The sequence below is a fragment of the Patagioenas fasciata genome, chromosome 1, assembly GCF_037038585.1.
Source record: "Patagioenas fasciata isolate bPatFas1 chromosome 1, bPatFas1.hap1, whole genome shotgun sequence".
NCBI classification, from domain to species: Eukaryota; Metazoa; Chordata; class Aves; order Columbiformes; family Columbidae; genus Patagioenas; species Patagioenas fasciata.
In genome coordinates, this window is record NC_092520.1 from 102,637,891 (window position 1) to 102,652,860 (window position 14,970).

General features: G+C 35.6%; 1 protein-coding gene across 12 annotated transcripts in view; it reads left to right on the forward strand.

Moving 5' to 3' along the window:
* Positions 1 to 14,970, forward strand: part of DMD (dystrophin) — a 1,243,922-nt gene that overhangs the window by 645,594 nt on the left and 583,358 nt on the right. For all 12 annotated transcript variants that reach the window (XM_065859822.2, XM_071812115.1, XM_071812091.1 and 9 more), the window contains one exon: positions 11,706 to 11,856. In XM_065859822.2, coding sequence (XP_065715894.1) covers positions 11,706 to 11,856 — 151 coding nt within the window. The remainder of the gene's footprint in view (positions 1 to 11,705; positions 11,857 to 14,970) is intronic.

Below are 14,970 nucleotides of genomic sequence, written 5' to 3' on the forward strand. Positions count from 1 at the left end.
TCAGTGAATACATATGTCCCTGCAGTGTCAACATACTTGTACATAGCACTACAACTCTACTTTCCATATCTGAGTTTAGATATTTATAATATCAGGTCTCTACATTGACTATAAAGGAAGATTAAAATGACCAGGTGGCTTTCTGAGGTACATTGAGGTCTATCTGATCAGAGGGATTTCAGTCCCACTTGTTATAGAGGTAATTTTGTGCAGTTTCCGAGTTAAAAATTCTTGCAACTTTGTGATCTGAAAAAGTTGCAGTAACTCTGTTTTCCTGATTGAGGTTATTAGTCATTTATCCCTTCTTGCTGCAAAGCTTTCTAATCTGGTGTATAAGATGTTAGAAGTATAGCATATGTAGTGTATACACATGTGTATTCATTTATATATGATAACAATAGTATGCATAAACATATATGTGTATATCTATATAAGAAATATAGTGTGAATATATACGTAATGCTGGATAACATAAGTCCTATTTCTGGATCATTTAATGTCAAACATGATATTTCGTGCCTCTTTTTAAAGTATACTTTTCTGATTACAGATATAAACCCTTAATGATGTGGACTGTTCTGTTTCATGGGAAAAGTGCTGCTTGCACCTCTGTTCATATACCCCTACTTCATGTCCCACCTTTCAAAAGTCTGACCATTCTATTTTTTTTTTTCAGCAGACAAGTGAGGAGAAAAGGGTGAGGGTGGAACTAAGCTTGAATTAATTACTTTGCCAAATCATAATTTAACAAATTTAATAAATTATAAACTGACATAATATTACAAATCATGTAGTCAGCTTGGCTGAGCTAGTAAGGGTAACTGTTTCTTACCTCTCAATTTGATCCTGTGTGTCTACACTTGTATTTCAGTTAGAAGATCTGAAACCTCAGGTCAAGGTGCCATGGCAACGTACACTGTCCATATGCAGTAAGTTGGGTCCATGTAAACACTGTAGCCAGTCTGGGCTGAAGATGGACCAAGGGTTGGACTTGATGATCTCTGAGGTCTTTTCCAACCTAGTCAATTCTGTGATTCTGTGATTCTGTGATTCAGGGATTCCTGGACACCCAGGCTACCCTGCCTGTCAGAGTGTGAAAACCTGGTAAATCGCCACTCAAAAGAATACAACAATAATTAAGCCTAAAAGCAGTAGCATGCTGCCAGAATTGCCAGGGCTGGCATGCTGCTCTGAAAATGCATTTGAGATTCTTTGTTGCATTCCATGTAACGCATACATTTGGAGTCTACTTTCCAAGTAGATGCATACAGGTAATCCTGGAAAAAGACAAAGGGAAGGTGTTCTGCTTTTAAATCAGTACAAAAATTAAAATCTTTTACTGCTTTATTACTTTGTGTTATACAACTATGTAATCCAGAAAATGTGTCCGTGTGGGCATGCTCCATATCAACCACATAAAAAGGAAATTAGATTATCATAAGCAAAAGTATTTCCAGGTCACAAAAGAATACGTGGGGTTTGTCATTAGAAGATATTGTTTTTCTAACAATATATTACATTAACTTGAAAATAAATGACAAGGCAAAAGTTCATTTGGCTTCTAACAACATGCAGGTACTTTGCTCCAGTCTTTAGCCTCTAACTTCATGATTTTACAGGGAGAGTGAAAGTAATTATATTTTTCTCTGAGTTATCATGATGCTGAGCAGCCTATTGTCTACTTCATGTTATTTAGAATATAGAATAACTGCCTGATATTGACCCTTTTAGGCAGCTGCACATTGTTCAAATTGTCCTTGTTCCCAGTAGTACAATCATATGCGTTAGCCAAATAGCTTTTGTTATTTATTCACAACAAACTTCTAGCATGATAAGACTTAGTTGACAGTGCGTAAGGTCTTCCATTACTTACAAGACTAATATCCGTAATGCTCTGAATATTTATTTTTGTAAATTAATACATAGAATTAGCATATATATCTTTATAGATAATATATACTTGTACATATATATAAAATCCCTCATAACCATCCTATTAATTTTTGAGCTTTTAGATGGTAAGAGTTGACAATGTTATGGTAACCTTTACTGTTCAGCTACTTTTCTACAAAATGCACTGTATTTTTCCTGTTTATCCCAAATACTGCAAGTATTTTATTTAACTTCATTCAGAGTAGTTAAAGGTAAAACCCAAGTTTTTAAATGCCACCACTCTAAAAATACTTATCAGGGTTTAATGGTACTGAAAAATATGCTTTCTGTGTATAGTAGGGGGTTCATTTATTTTTCCGTTATACTAACTGGTATCAAAATTATTTAAGATATTTTGTTAAACACGGGAAAGATACTGTAAAGTATTTTTTGCAAATAGACTCTTTATGACTCAGAAATATCTCCTATCTCCAGTGTGATGCATGCTCCCTTGTATTAATACCTCTTCTTTTCCCATTCCTATTATTTCTGTGAGATTCATCAACATTTTATTTTCAAAAAATATAACTGTTTACTATATGCTACTCTTCCAATAAGACCTAGTAACAATTACTTGGACTTCAGTTTCTCATCTCAAATGAATTTTCTAAATGAAAGGGAAAAAGTGTTTTAAATGAGATTTTATTCTAATTAAAAAGAAAAAAAAATAGGGAAAAATAAAAACAGCAATCACTTATCAAAAAGGCTTTTAAATGACTGAAAACCTCTAAAAGGGAAAAAATATCTAGTGCAAATATAGGCATCAGTATCTTAAGAAGATAATGCTAAGCACTCTGTTATTACTATGATTTTCAGGGAAACAAGGAAGCCCAATTTTCTTATGCCAGTGTATGTATTTCTGTTCAAATCTGCCACACTTCAAGTGGGATAAATAACATTTTTCAGGATCGGGGAGCCAACATTCAGTATTAACTGGTATCACCAGTTTTGTGTTATGCTTACTTCTCTAAATCCACCATTGTAGGGGGATTTTGAGGTAGGCAGTGGATACAGAGAATTGAACAAGACGATTTTGGAGGATAAATCATGTGTTGTTACAGGCTGAACTAAGAATTCTGTCATTGGAAATCATAGGATTTAAGCAGTTTGTAGTAATTACAGGGGAGTACTGAGGAGACATACTGTAATATATACTTCCAATTTTGCATTAAACATACGTGTGCTCTGGGCCACCAATTGACTGACATAATTTTTTTATTTATGATTTATAATGGTAATTTGGAGAATTTATGGGAGCTGACCTCCCCCAACTGGATATGGCTTGTCAGTTCTCTGTAATTCTGGCTCTTGCACCTGATTCTGTGTCCAGGCCGTAGAAACTGTAGTTCCTTTTTATTAATTTAGTCTTACGATTTAGAACACATTCAATTTCTATGAGATTATTCTAAGTCAAAAATCACGTATCTCATCACGCCAGCCACCAAACTGGAAACGAAGTGCTCGGAAGTGCAGTAGAGCAGGCACCACGCTTGTGATCTGGCAGCCAGACACATTATGTTGGAATACACCATGTGTTCAGTAGCAAAACCTGGGAGCCAGAAGCTGCTGCTGGGTTTCACGGTATTGACTTAGATCATATTCATGAGATCTGAGCTGGGATCTCCTGCTTGCTGTGTTCTGTCATACACTGAAAAGAAATGCACACCCTGGATCTTCTGTGATGAAGCCAAGCTGGAAGAGGTGCTCTCCAGGAGCCAACCTAATGCTAATGGGTGCTTGGTCCATGGGACGTGGGTGCAGCTGGGCAGGCCAGGCAGGCTGACACCCCCTGCCAGAACATGGCTGTGTCCTCTGTGCCAGCTGCCCCACCTTCCAGCCACTGTCCTGTAGTCACAGGTAGTAGGATTTTGAAGGACAGTGGAAATATTTGCTCAGTGTGTTGTTTAAACAGCAGCATGCAGGCTGTTTGAGACTTCAGTCTCTCATGGTAGAAGAGGTCACTGCAGCTGTGCAGAAGGCATGTCTGAGAATGTCAGGGCGCAGCGATGCTGGGGTAAGGGGCCACAGTCAGGGACCTCTCCCAATGGTCCCATCATGCCTGGAGGTGTTGAGCAGGGCTGGGATGGGTGCAGTGAGCAGGGTGTGCTATGGGCATACCTACAGAGCAGCCCAGGTCAGGGTAAGCTTAAATGTGGCTCTGAAGCACTGGGCAGAAACCCAGAGAAGCAGTTTCTCGCAGCCATTTCTCACCATGTAGCTGGGCTTACCAAAGCCCAGTGCCAGGTCACACTGCTGTGCCATGTTAGAGCTGGCCTTAAGCAGGTCAGATCCCCTGAGGTGGGTGAAGGAACCTGGACAGCCTGGTGGGCCCACAGTGCCCTGACAGTCAGAAGTGAATGTGATTTTTTGCCCATATGTCATTTTTTTCAGACGGATGCTACCATAAGGTGGCATCCTGGCTAGAAGTGCAGTGTATGTTTACACCCATCACAAGGACTGAAAGGTGTGCATACCCCTCACGTGCAGGCAGAAATGCTAGTTTGAATTTCTGTAATACTGAGCCACTGTTCTTTTGATGCAAAATGCTTCATTTGGGGATTTCTTGCCATGGCATTTTTTGACAGTTTCACTTTGGTAAGCTATGACATTTGTAGTTTTATTACCAATTGCATTAATAATTTATTTTGTATAAGGGAGTGGCAATGTGCTACTCTCTAACCTATGTCTCAATCAAGTACCTGCTTTTGTAGGTGGGTCAGACTAGACAATCTCCAGAGGTCCCTTCCAACCCTTACGATTCTATGATTCTGTGATTCGTTATTTTCTCTAGGGAAAAGTTATTACCTGCTTTTAATCCTGGTATCAAGGAAAAGTTCTCTAGAATACATCATTAAATCTCTGTTCTACTGAATGAAAACCTTTTAGGAAAAAAAGCTGGAGTTTCAAAATCGAAATTCATATTCACATTCATAGTAAATAATCTTATTTAGTGTGGAAGAAGAATGTACATTTTATAAATTATATGGAGTGGGCTTTTTAGACTATTGACACATGGCATCCATTAGAACAAAATGGATTTTTTTGATGTAATTATTAACTGTAAGTGGTTATTAATTGTATTGGTCTCTCGTGCTTCATAAAAATGAATTTGTATGTCCAAAAACCAGGAATGACTCACATGATTTTGCTTTTTCACAGTTAATTTGTCATTGTCTTTGGTACAGTGATTGACACTACATGGTACGGTATCAGTAACTATATCATGGGAAATTAAGCTGCAGACTACTGGGTCAAGAACAATAATACAATCAATACAGCTCAAGACATTAAAATGTTTATAATGTAATTGTAACTTATAAAGTTTCTAATTTATATGTGATGATGGAGGTGTTGTGGAGAGCTGGGACGGGTGCAGTGAGTCTACTTTCTGGGAAGAGGAGAGAAATTACGTTTTGTAATGATGGATGGTGTTACGTTTATTTTTGTTGCAGTTTATTTTTGTATTTCTGACCATTTTCTGTTTTGTGGGTGAAAGGCATGTTGCAGAGGTTTGAATAGAGTAGGTACAGCGGAGTCTTGTCCCAGAATGGACCTACAGCAAAACCTGGGAGCAAGATCTAGATGTAGCAGTGTCTAAAATGAGATCATCACTTTTACTCCTAATGCAGAGAGGATATGTAAATTAAATATAAATTAAGCACTCAAAAGACATTAGTTCGGTGAATTAAAATGAAAACATAAAAACCTCTGAAAATAGGTTAGCTGTTTCTTTAAACAATTTAATTGTAGAAGTTGCTTGACAAAACTAAGTTTTCGTATTTTATTATCTCTAAATATGGCCTTAAGTATGAAATTTATGCTCTCACACACTAATACATAATTATTTAGACTACTTTGATGTTTTGTGTGTTTTTACAAGGTGCTAATTGTGCTGAATCAAGTTGACAAAATTGCATAATTTGTAGGTTAGCATTAGCATAATCCACAGTACATTGTTTAGCAACAGTATAGAAATGAAGTTTACTGAATGCTTTTCCAATGTGATGAATAAGAGTGCATATCTCTAACAATAATAATTCCCATGACATAAATAATGACTTTCAGGAAAATTTATAACTAAGAGTGTCGTTTTTCATGTGGGCCAACTATATGTGAAGTTTTGCTAAAGAAAAATGTATCATAGAAGTGGGTTTCACGGTTTATCAAGGAATGTTATCAAAAATATCAAGGAATTAATACACAGATGCAAAATTAAGATTTGGTTTACAACAACAAACCAGTAGCCTTTCATACTTTGTCTCAAGTTTGTGATTTTACTGTATTAGAAGTTCTTTCTTTCCACCTTTGCATGGCTTCTTAAAAATGGCAGCCTTGGGACATGGGACATCAAATTTAGTCCCATTGTATGGAGTTCCACTGACAGCATGTCCAAATAGACTTGCTATGGCAAGTCAAATCCAAAGGTTAAGTAGCACGATAGTCTTTGAAGGAAGAAAAGCACCAGTATTTTTATGGCTTAATGTAAACTGTGCTGCATGTTACCTTAGCAGTTGTCTTTGGTTGCTTTTTTGCTTTCTTCCTTTCCAGAGGCAAAATAAATCCATTATGTACTAATGAGAAAAAAGGAAATTGCTCCCTCAAGCAATTGCTTAACACGTTCCCTGCTGGGGTGTCAGTGCATGTAGAAAAGATCGGGTCAGTGTACAGTTGTTTTTCACATGTCAACTCTACCATACTCAAGTTAGAGGAACAAGGTTACCTTACTAAGTGTCAGAGCTCATGCACAATGTTTATGCCCTTTGCAATGTATACGAGTCATATATTGTAGTCTGGAGTCCATACGGAACCTAACGCTTGGCTTCAGGTTACCTGCTTGTATATTTTTATCGAGCACACGCTAAGAACAACAGGAGAGGAGGACACATCAAAGAGGAAACACTTCCCAAATATCAGATAGTCATCTACTCCCCACACCATTTTTGCTTACGCTTATCAAAGGGGAAGGGATTAAGTAGATGAAGATACAAAGGAATGGATACATTTGGGTTTTTTAGCTCAGTGCTTTGATTCTGGCAGCAGACAAGAGTGGATCCCTAGGTAAGAGAAATGCAAGTTGTGGTGCCTGTAATGACACCTCCTAACCTCCAGATTGTGTGCCTGGGGAGTCCCAAGGCAGCCATTGTCATTCCGAGTTTTCATAGTCCTCATGGAATTTCTCTTTTATGAATTCACTTGTGATTTTTTTACTGTCTACATTCTGCTGTGCCAAGACTTCAGCAACTTAACTGCTCAACATTTTTAGTTCATTAGCCTTCTCCTTTTGTGGGTTTTGAACTTGCCACCTGTTAACAGTATTGCAAGTGGTAAAACAAAAAAACAAAAGCCTCTTTGTTTTAACATTTAAAAATGATATTTAAAGTAACACTGTGTGTAAAAGGATGTAATACACAGATTTAGCAGGGGATGCTTTCACTTAGCTAGAGACAGGGAGGGAGGGATCTCCAGTAACAGACAGTGTGAGCATGAAGGTGCATGGTGATGTTCCCTTTCACTCCCCATTTTGAATGGACCTGCACCTGCCATTGCAGCAACAACTGCATTTTCTTTTTTTGTTGTAACAGCATTTAAGTACTGTTGACCACTGAAAGAGCACTGATTTTTGGTGGATTTACCTGTCTAAAAATTTCCTCTATTTTATACTCATTATACTGAGGGTAACAATTTATTTTAAGACATGAGAAGAAAACACTAGTATTTAAACTTGTAAGTTTTAAATATACATATGTTCTCACTGCAACTTTTCTCTTTTCTTCTCCTTGCAATTCTTATTAGCCAAAGCAAAGGGAGGAAGAATGGAAACCGAGGGAAAATTCAATTTGCCAGTGCTGAAATGCAAATTCAGTGATACTAATATCAACCCCTACTGAATTTTTGCATTTAAGCTGCTGATAAAGTTCCTCATGCTGGGAAGAGTAATTTCATTTTGTGAGGAACAGGAGGAAAGCTATTTTAATGTAGTGTCCAAAATAAGAAACCATACTGGACCAAAATAAAGGGATTTTAACTTCTGTGTTCTAGGTGATTCTTTTAAATGTAAAATAATATTTTCTATGTAATTAAGACTAAAGATTTTTAAAAAAAACATGTGTTTTCAGTTATTGTTTGACTCATTTTGAAAAATAAGGTATGAAAAATGTAATAAATTATCAAAATCATTCTAATAAATATGTTAGATGAGTGAGTACAGTTTTTAACTGGATCACTAGTCTGTTTGCAATATTGCTAAGAAATGCAGCACATGGCAGTTCTTGAACAACTCCTGTGTTCATCTGTAGCTAAGCAGAATGGTCATAAACATTTACCAAATGTATTTCTTTGAACATAATTTAAACATATAGATTTTCACTGTTATTTTAGTCAGGTTTCAGAACAGCAATGAAAAGTAGACCATATTCAAACCTGTGGCTTGAAAACTGTGATATCTCCAGTTGGCATTGCTTGATAAAGAGGGAAGAATGCAAAGGACACAATTGGTATGGCAAAGGTGGAAACACAGGCTGAACCATCTGAGGAGGGTTATACTATATGAAGGGAAGAGAACATGGAAGGAAGCTACAGTGCTATGTTATAGCAGTAGGAGATGTTTGTTTACCATAACTTTTTTTTAAAAAAAAAAAAAAGTGTTTCAAATTATACTTTTCCCTAATGTATTCAGCAAGAATATTTTGTGTGCATGAGCTGTGCTTGTTCTTGAAAGTTATTTTGGTAGTACTCATTTTGATGCCTCAACAGCAATATTCCATCAACAGCTACTGTGTAGAAATTACTACAAATCTCTGTATCTATTTTTCATTCTTAAATAGAAACAATTTTTATGTACTGATTATTTTGTATTCGGTCTTTTCTAATGATTGCTTAGGTGGTTTATAATGGGTTCCAGAATAAAATGTGTGTGAATGGTATTTAAATAACAGCTTCACAGTATAATAAAATCCTACTACAGCTTGAAATTACGGGGAACAAAGAGACTTATGTCAACTTCTGTGGGAAGCTATCAGTGGATAAAGGCTTAAAGAAGTCTTTCCATAAACCACTTTTTGATTTTTAAGTCCTTTTTTTCTTAAGTATTTTTTAGTTTTAACTAGTAAGATTCTGTATACTGAAAGTTAAGAAGGATTGCTTTTTCCCAGGCTGCATTTTTGTCCGTCTTTGTCTGTCATCACTGTTAATGGCAAAACTAATCATTTGGTCAATCAGTGCTGATCTCTAACACCTTCTTTGCTGTGGTTTTATCAGACATATCAAAATCAATAAAGTTTAACTGATCTATTCTGATAGTTTGTCTGTTTCCATTTCCAATGACATTTATGGAACACATCCTATATTAGAGTGGTTTGGAATGCATGTTTAGACTGCATAGGACTAAGCAGTAACTATTCTTTTTTAAATCAAAGTCCTGGTGTTTAGCAGCTACTAACCTCAGGGCCCATGAATCAAGTTCTGCTTGAGGAACAAAGAGAGTTGATTCACAGTTAAAGGACTGCTGTTCTATGCAGAATTTAGTCTCCTCTGTTCTTTAAAATATGTTTTTAAATTTTTTAATTGAATAATTATTAGTTTTCCTTCAGCATTTTGTAACCAAGTAGTAAAAAAATATTTTTATGTCAACAAATTTCTGTGATTAAATGCTTTTTTCTTTTTTCTATTCTATTCTATTCTATTCTATTCTATTCTATTCTATTCTATTCTATTCTATTCTATTCTATTCTATTCTAAAAAAATATAGTTCTATTATATTCTAAATATTCCATTCTGTTTTTGAATAAATCATTTTATTAGATTGTTATATGTGAGGTTTGTCTATGCCTTACATTTCTCTATCTTATAGTTCATGTAACAGAATAAGTAAAAAGTCTGTGTTTCACTGCTTGCTGATTCAACTCTATTTTGCATATTATTCATCCAAAGTGATCACCATATGCAGTATGTCAGAAGTAAGAAACCTGCATCTTTATATAGGTGTGTTCAGCAAAATAAATCTTTGCCTACCAGAAAAGGAGGTCTAGAGAAGAGTAGTATATATTCTTCTGTAGACTGTATGGTATTAAAAGTTTTCAAAATGTGAAGAACAATGTGGGAATATTTATAACCAACAGAAGAGAAAGAAAACTTATGTTTTCTTTTAGAAAAGAAAAAATCGTGGAAGGAATAGTCTGCATTACCTAATACGTGATTTTATTTGGGGAATTAAACTCTTTAACATTCAGAAAATTGTATAGTCTGTCCATAAAGAACCAGATTACTCCCTAGAAAAATAACTGAGCGTCTTTGTTTTTATCCTTTAAGTATACCCTAAAACCTATTATAATCCCTTAAAGGAGCATTTTATTAAACTAAACAACAGTAGCATGTTTAATGATGATCTGCTAACAAAACATTCTAGCTAATCTCTGATTAGTGATCACATTTCAACAGCAATCCAAAACACAAGATAACTGAATTCCTTAAGACACAGACCATGAGACACCACCACCACAACAAAACAAAACAAACACCAAAAAAACCACCAATTCTGCCTTAATTTCATTTCTTTAGTATTCAACAGTGGCTAAGGCAAACAGATCTTGAACCAGAAGATCAATCAGTCACTCTGGACAAAAACAGATTAGATCTTCCCAAAGTGCCAGAAGTATTTACAGGGCCTTTTTTGTAGTGAACTGTAGACTTGCAGTGGAAGTAGTAATGTTTTTCATCCTTGCTTATTGTACAAAGCCCTATTTTAAAATATTTTCATTTTGTTTCAATCATCCTTGTATTTCAGGCATTTTTGGTTTTGCAGGAGTATATCAGATAATGAAATTGCAGTGAAACATACATAGAAAGAAGAGTTTAATAAACTATCCCTTTACACAACATAAGCAGAAATTCCTTTAAAGAAAGTTGCATTTTTCATTTTGCAATGATAACAAATGGACGTTTCTGTCCATTGGAGAGGCAGACGAAGTGAGTTTCAGTAAAACTAGAGCAGAATTGTAGTATGTGCCTGCAATCCTTTGAGGTAGTGTCTCACCACAGCAGTTTCCATTTAAAAAAGTAGTCTTTTCCATCTGTATTACATACAATATTACAATTCATGTTTCTACAAAACAAAAAATCCTTGAATCATAATAGGATCATGGGACTAGAGTTGGGAAGTAAGGATTTAAGAATCTGTCCACTGATTTTTCATCATTTGTCATATAAAATGGTAGGTCAGATGCATTACAGATCTTCTAAGCTATCTTCTCTTTGAAAAGGGATCTTATAATCATTGTATAGTCACAACATAGAGCCAGTATGTTAGCCAGCAGTGACTGTTTGCAGTGTTGGTAGCTACAGCTACAGGTGCATTTAGAAGCCTTCTATCAGCACTTGTGTTTTCTTAATCCTAGAATCTAAACAGAGAGGCATACCCAATTACGCTGGGGCCTGTTGGTATTGTATCTATGATGTGAGCTGTGTGGGTTAATAAAGCCGTCAACTGAAAACATGTTTGGACCACAGAATTCATTTGAAACATTGAGAAGGATTAAAAAGTTGATAACACACTGATTTGTGACACATTAATGGTAATTTCACTGTTCAGAAGTACTACCGTGTTTCCATTTGATATAACTGTTAGAAATGTTAATACATGATACTATCAACAGAACACCAAATTTAACCTGAGACATCTCATGTTATTATTTTTCTTTCTTCTTTTTTTTTTTTTTTCTGTAGTCAATAAGTAAAGTATCAATAGATAGTTATTTCATCTCCTTTTATACTTGCAGGCGGTTTGACAGATCTTTGGAAAAGTGGCAGCTTTTCCACAGTGACATGAAGAGCTTTAATCACTGGCTAACTGAAACTGAAGAGAAGCTGTCTAGAGCACAGATTGAGGCTGGAGACGTGGGTCATGAGAAAACCAACCAATTTCTCCAGGTATGATTCGATTAACCCATTTCCTGTTTTTCAGCAGTGATTAGAAATTTGCAGATCTGCGTACTCTGTACAGTTTTGCAGTTTAAATAAGGAGGAATTCTAGTGTTAAGTGGCAGGTGGCAATTTTGGTCAGACAGTTCTGTTGTTCTTGTTAACTAAGAATTTTCACCAGTTTGTTTTAAAATACATTTTTAAAAGAAGTAAAATATAGGATAACATGATATACTGTGGTACTTCCATGGTTGTGTACCTGTTTGGCCTTTTTATAAAGGGCTTATTAATTTTCATGTGATACTTATGACCAGCAGAAGTATCAGACTTAATTTCAAAATCTTGCGGAAGTAATATGATTAAACATTGAGCTGTACTAGAGATATTCTACAAACTATGTCTTGCAAGTACCGCTTATTTTGCCTGTTTTATATTTTAATCAAAGAACCTTGAGGATGCTTTTTGTGAAATGCAGTGTGACAGAATAGCCACTTAGTTCTTATATGTCCAGTTCCAATTTGTGTGCTTTTTCATCTTGCAAGCTCTTTGAGCATCATAAGGAAAATAATAACTCTAGTTTCTTGGTAGTTTATTTCATTTCCCTCTTGCATGATTGAAATGGTAATGGGTATGAAGAATGAATTCTAAACTGATGTTCTGCAAGTTGATAGGTTCAGCTGAATAACATGGCTTGACTAAACTCTGGATTTTTAGTATAAATTATTACCTGTGCATAAGAAAAAAAAAAATCTGTTAAACTAATCAACATTTGTACATTTGAATTGCTGGATTGAATTAGTGAATTTCAGGTTGAAAGAAGTTAAGTCTGTATAATACTAAGGTCCAGTTTTGTTTCGAATGCAACACTAATCTACTTTTTGGCCTGCAGTTAAAAAAATAAATAATGTTTTTTGAATTTTAATGTTTAAAGTCACCTTTTTAAGATTTAGGCTGCTATTTCTTGACTGGAAAACTGTGACCTGAAAAGGAAAGAAAATCATGCTGTGCAAGTACAAAAACAAAGATACAACTGTTGAGTAATATCTTATATGAAGCTGAGGTAGTTAAAATAGCAGGTAAATATTTTTCTGCAAATAGCTATCAATGCCTTGGACACTGAAAAAGTCTAAGATCTGGCTGACAAAATAGAATGTCATGAAGGAATTAAAGATGCTCTTTATTATGCATGTAAAAGGTGGTAGAGCTCGTGTATTTGCCCTGAGATTTTGTCTTCCTTTCTCTGTCCACAGTTTTAATCATATATTTGAAAAACACAAAATACTAAAGCAAGACACAAGTATCTATGTGACAAATAGTAACACAGTGTCACAAACCCTTACCCTTTCTTCTTCGCGTCTGCTCCATCACCCTTCTTGACACTATTCTGGTATCCTTGAGCAGCTTCAAAAGAGTACTTAGGAAAAACAAAACCAAACCAGATCTGTGGAAAAAGTGTTTGTATCCTTTTTACTAACCCCTTTCTAAAACAATATTTTTCTCTCTGAGAAGAGGTTGATTTTTGAGAATGCCCAGACCAAGGTAAGATGTATCATAGATATTATATATGTACTAGGGGTGTAGCACATTTCACAGTCCCAACAGATTAGAAACATTATTTCCTTGTCATCACTAAGAAAGAGGTTCGTACTGAACATCACACTGAAAGACTCATGCCTTGTTATGCAGAAGCTTAGATTTCAGTGTAGAACAAGGCTGCTTCTGTTTTACATTCCCCTTTGACCTAGCCTCCCTCTCATCTGTTATCCATTTGTTACGTTCTTATGCAATATCTGAGAATATTTTGAACGTATGTCTGCAGAATGGATTGCTACTGAGATTTTCTTTTTGCAGCCCATCTAGTTCTTCCCTTTCCTTTCCCTTCCCCTTTCCCTTCCTTTCCTTTCCCTTCCCTTCCCTTCCCTTCCCTTCCCTTCCCTTCCCTTCCCTTCCCTTCCCTTCCCTTCCCTTCCCTTCCCTTCCCTTCCCTTCCCTTCCCTTCCCTTCCCTTCCCTTCCCTTCCCTTCCCTTCCCTTCCCTTCCCTTCCCTTCCCTTCCCCTTTCCCTTTCCCTTTCCCTTTCCCTTTCCCTTTCCCTTTCCCTTTCCTCCCTCCCCTGCATGTTTCTCAAACATTTAGTTAGTTCAGTATAAGAGACAAAACTCCCTTCCTAATGAAAATTTACTTAGTGTGAAAATATTCCACCTAACCTCAAGAATGTAGACCTAATGTTAGTTAACGGTTTTTGTGAAAGAATGTTTAGTCTGAAATTGCATTGTTCCCATTCTCTTTATGGGTTCTTTATTTTGCTGGGTCTTGTTTGAAAAGTATTAGGCTTCTGTGAGGCTGACAGAAGAGATCATTAGAATTTTCATTAGGTAAACGGTAAAAACAGCTGAGCATTTTGATTTACTTGATTAGCAACTTTTTTAATTAATGAGATCATGCTGCTTAGTGAACCATAATCAGAATTAACAGGATTTGTTTGAAAATGCTTTCACAAGCAAGTGAATAATCTTGTATTCAACAAGGAACTGTCTTAGGAAAAACTATACAAAACATTCAGATGTGTAATACTATTTCTAGGTAGGACTGCTTTGGAAAAGTAAAGATTAATGTGTTCATTAACATCCATTAAATACATAGAGTCAAATGTTAATGTAAAATGAAACAATCAACAGTATGACTGGGTGATTATGTTAATTATAGTTTAAGAGGTAATTACATTCTTTTAGCTGTATTTGGGGAGGGAACGTATGTTTCTTTTTGCTGCACAATGTCATGATATTAAACAACATTTATACATTATATATCATGTAAATGAAACCTAATAATAGAATTGTTTCATTTCAGATCATGAATACTTGAATATTCTTATTGTGAACTTTTCACTAGGACTTTCTGAGAGCAAAACTTGTGCTGTTGAAAAGAAATATCAATTTCAGTTTTTTAAAAACCATGATTGACTTCTCTTACGGTTTGGAGACACAGAATTTAAAAGGATGTTTTACAGATAGTACATCATATAATCCCTTTGAAACATACTGAACTCTGTCTTGAAAGTAGTTAGAGAATTTTTTTGCTCTCATTATTCAGAATGAAAGGTTTTTCTGTCTCTTCACTCCTT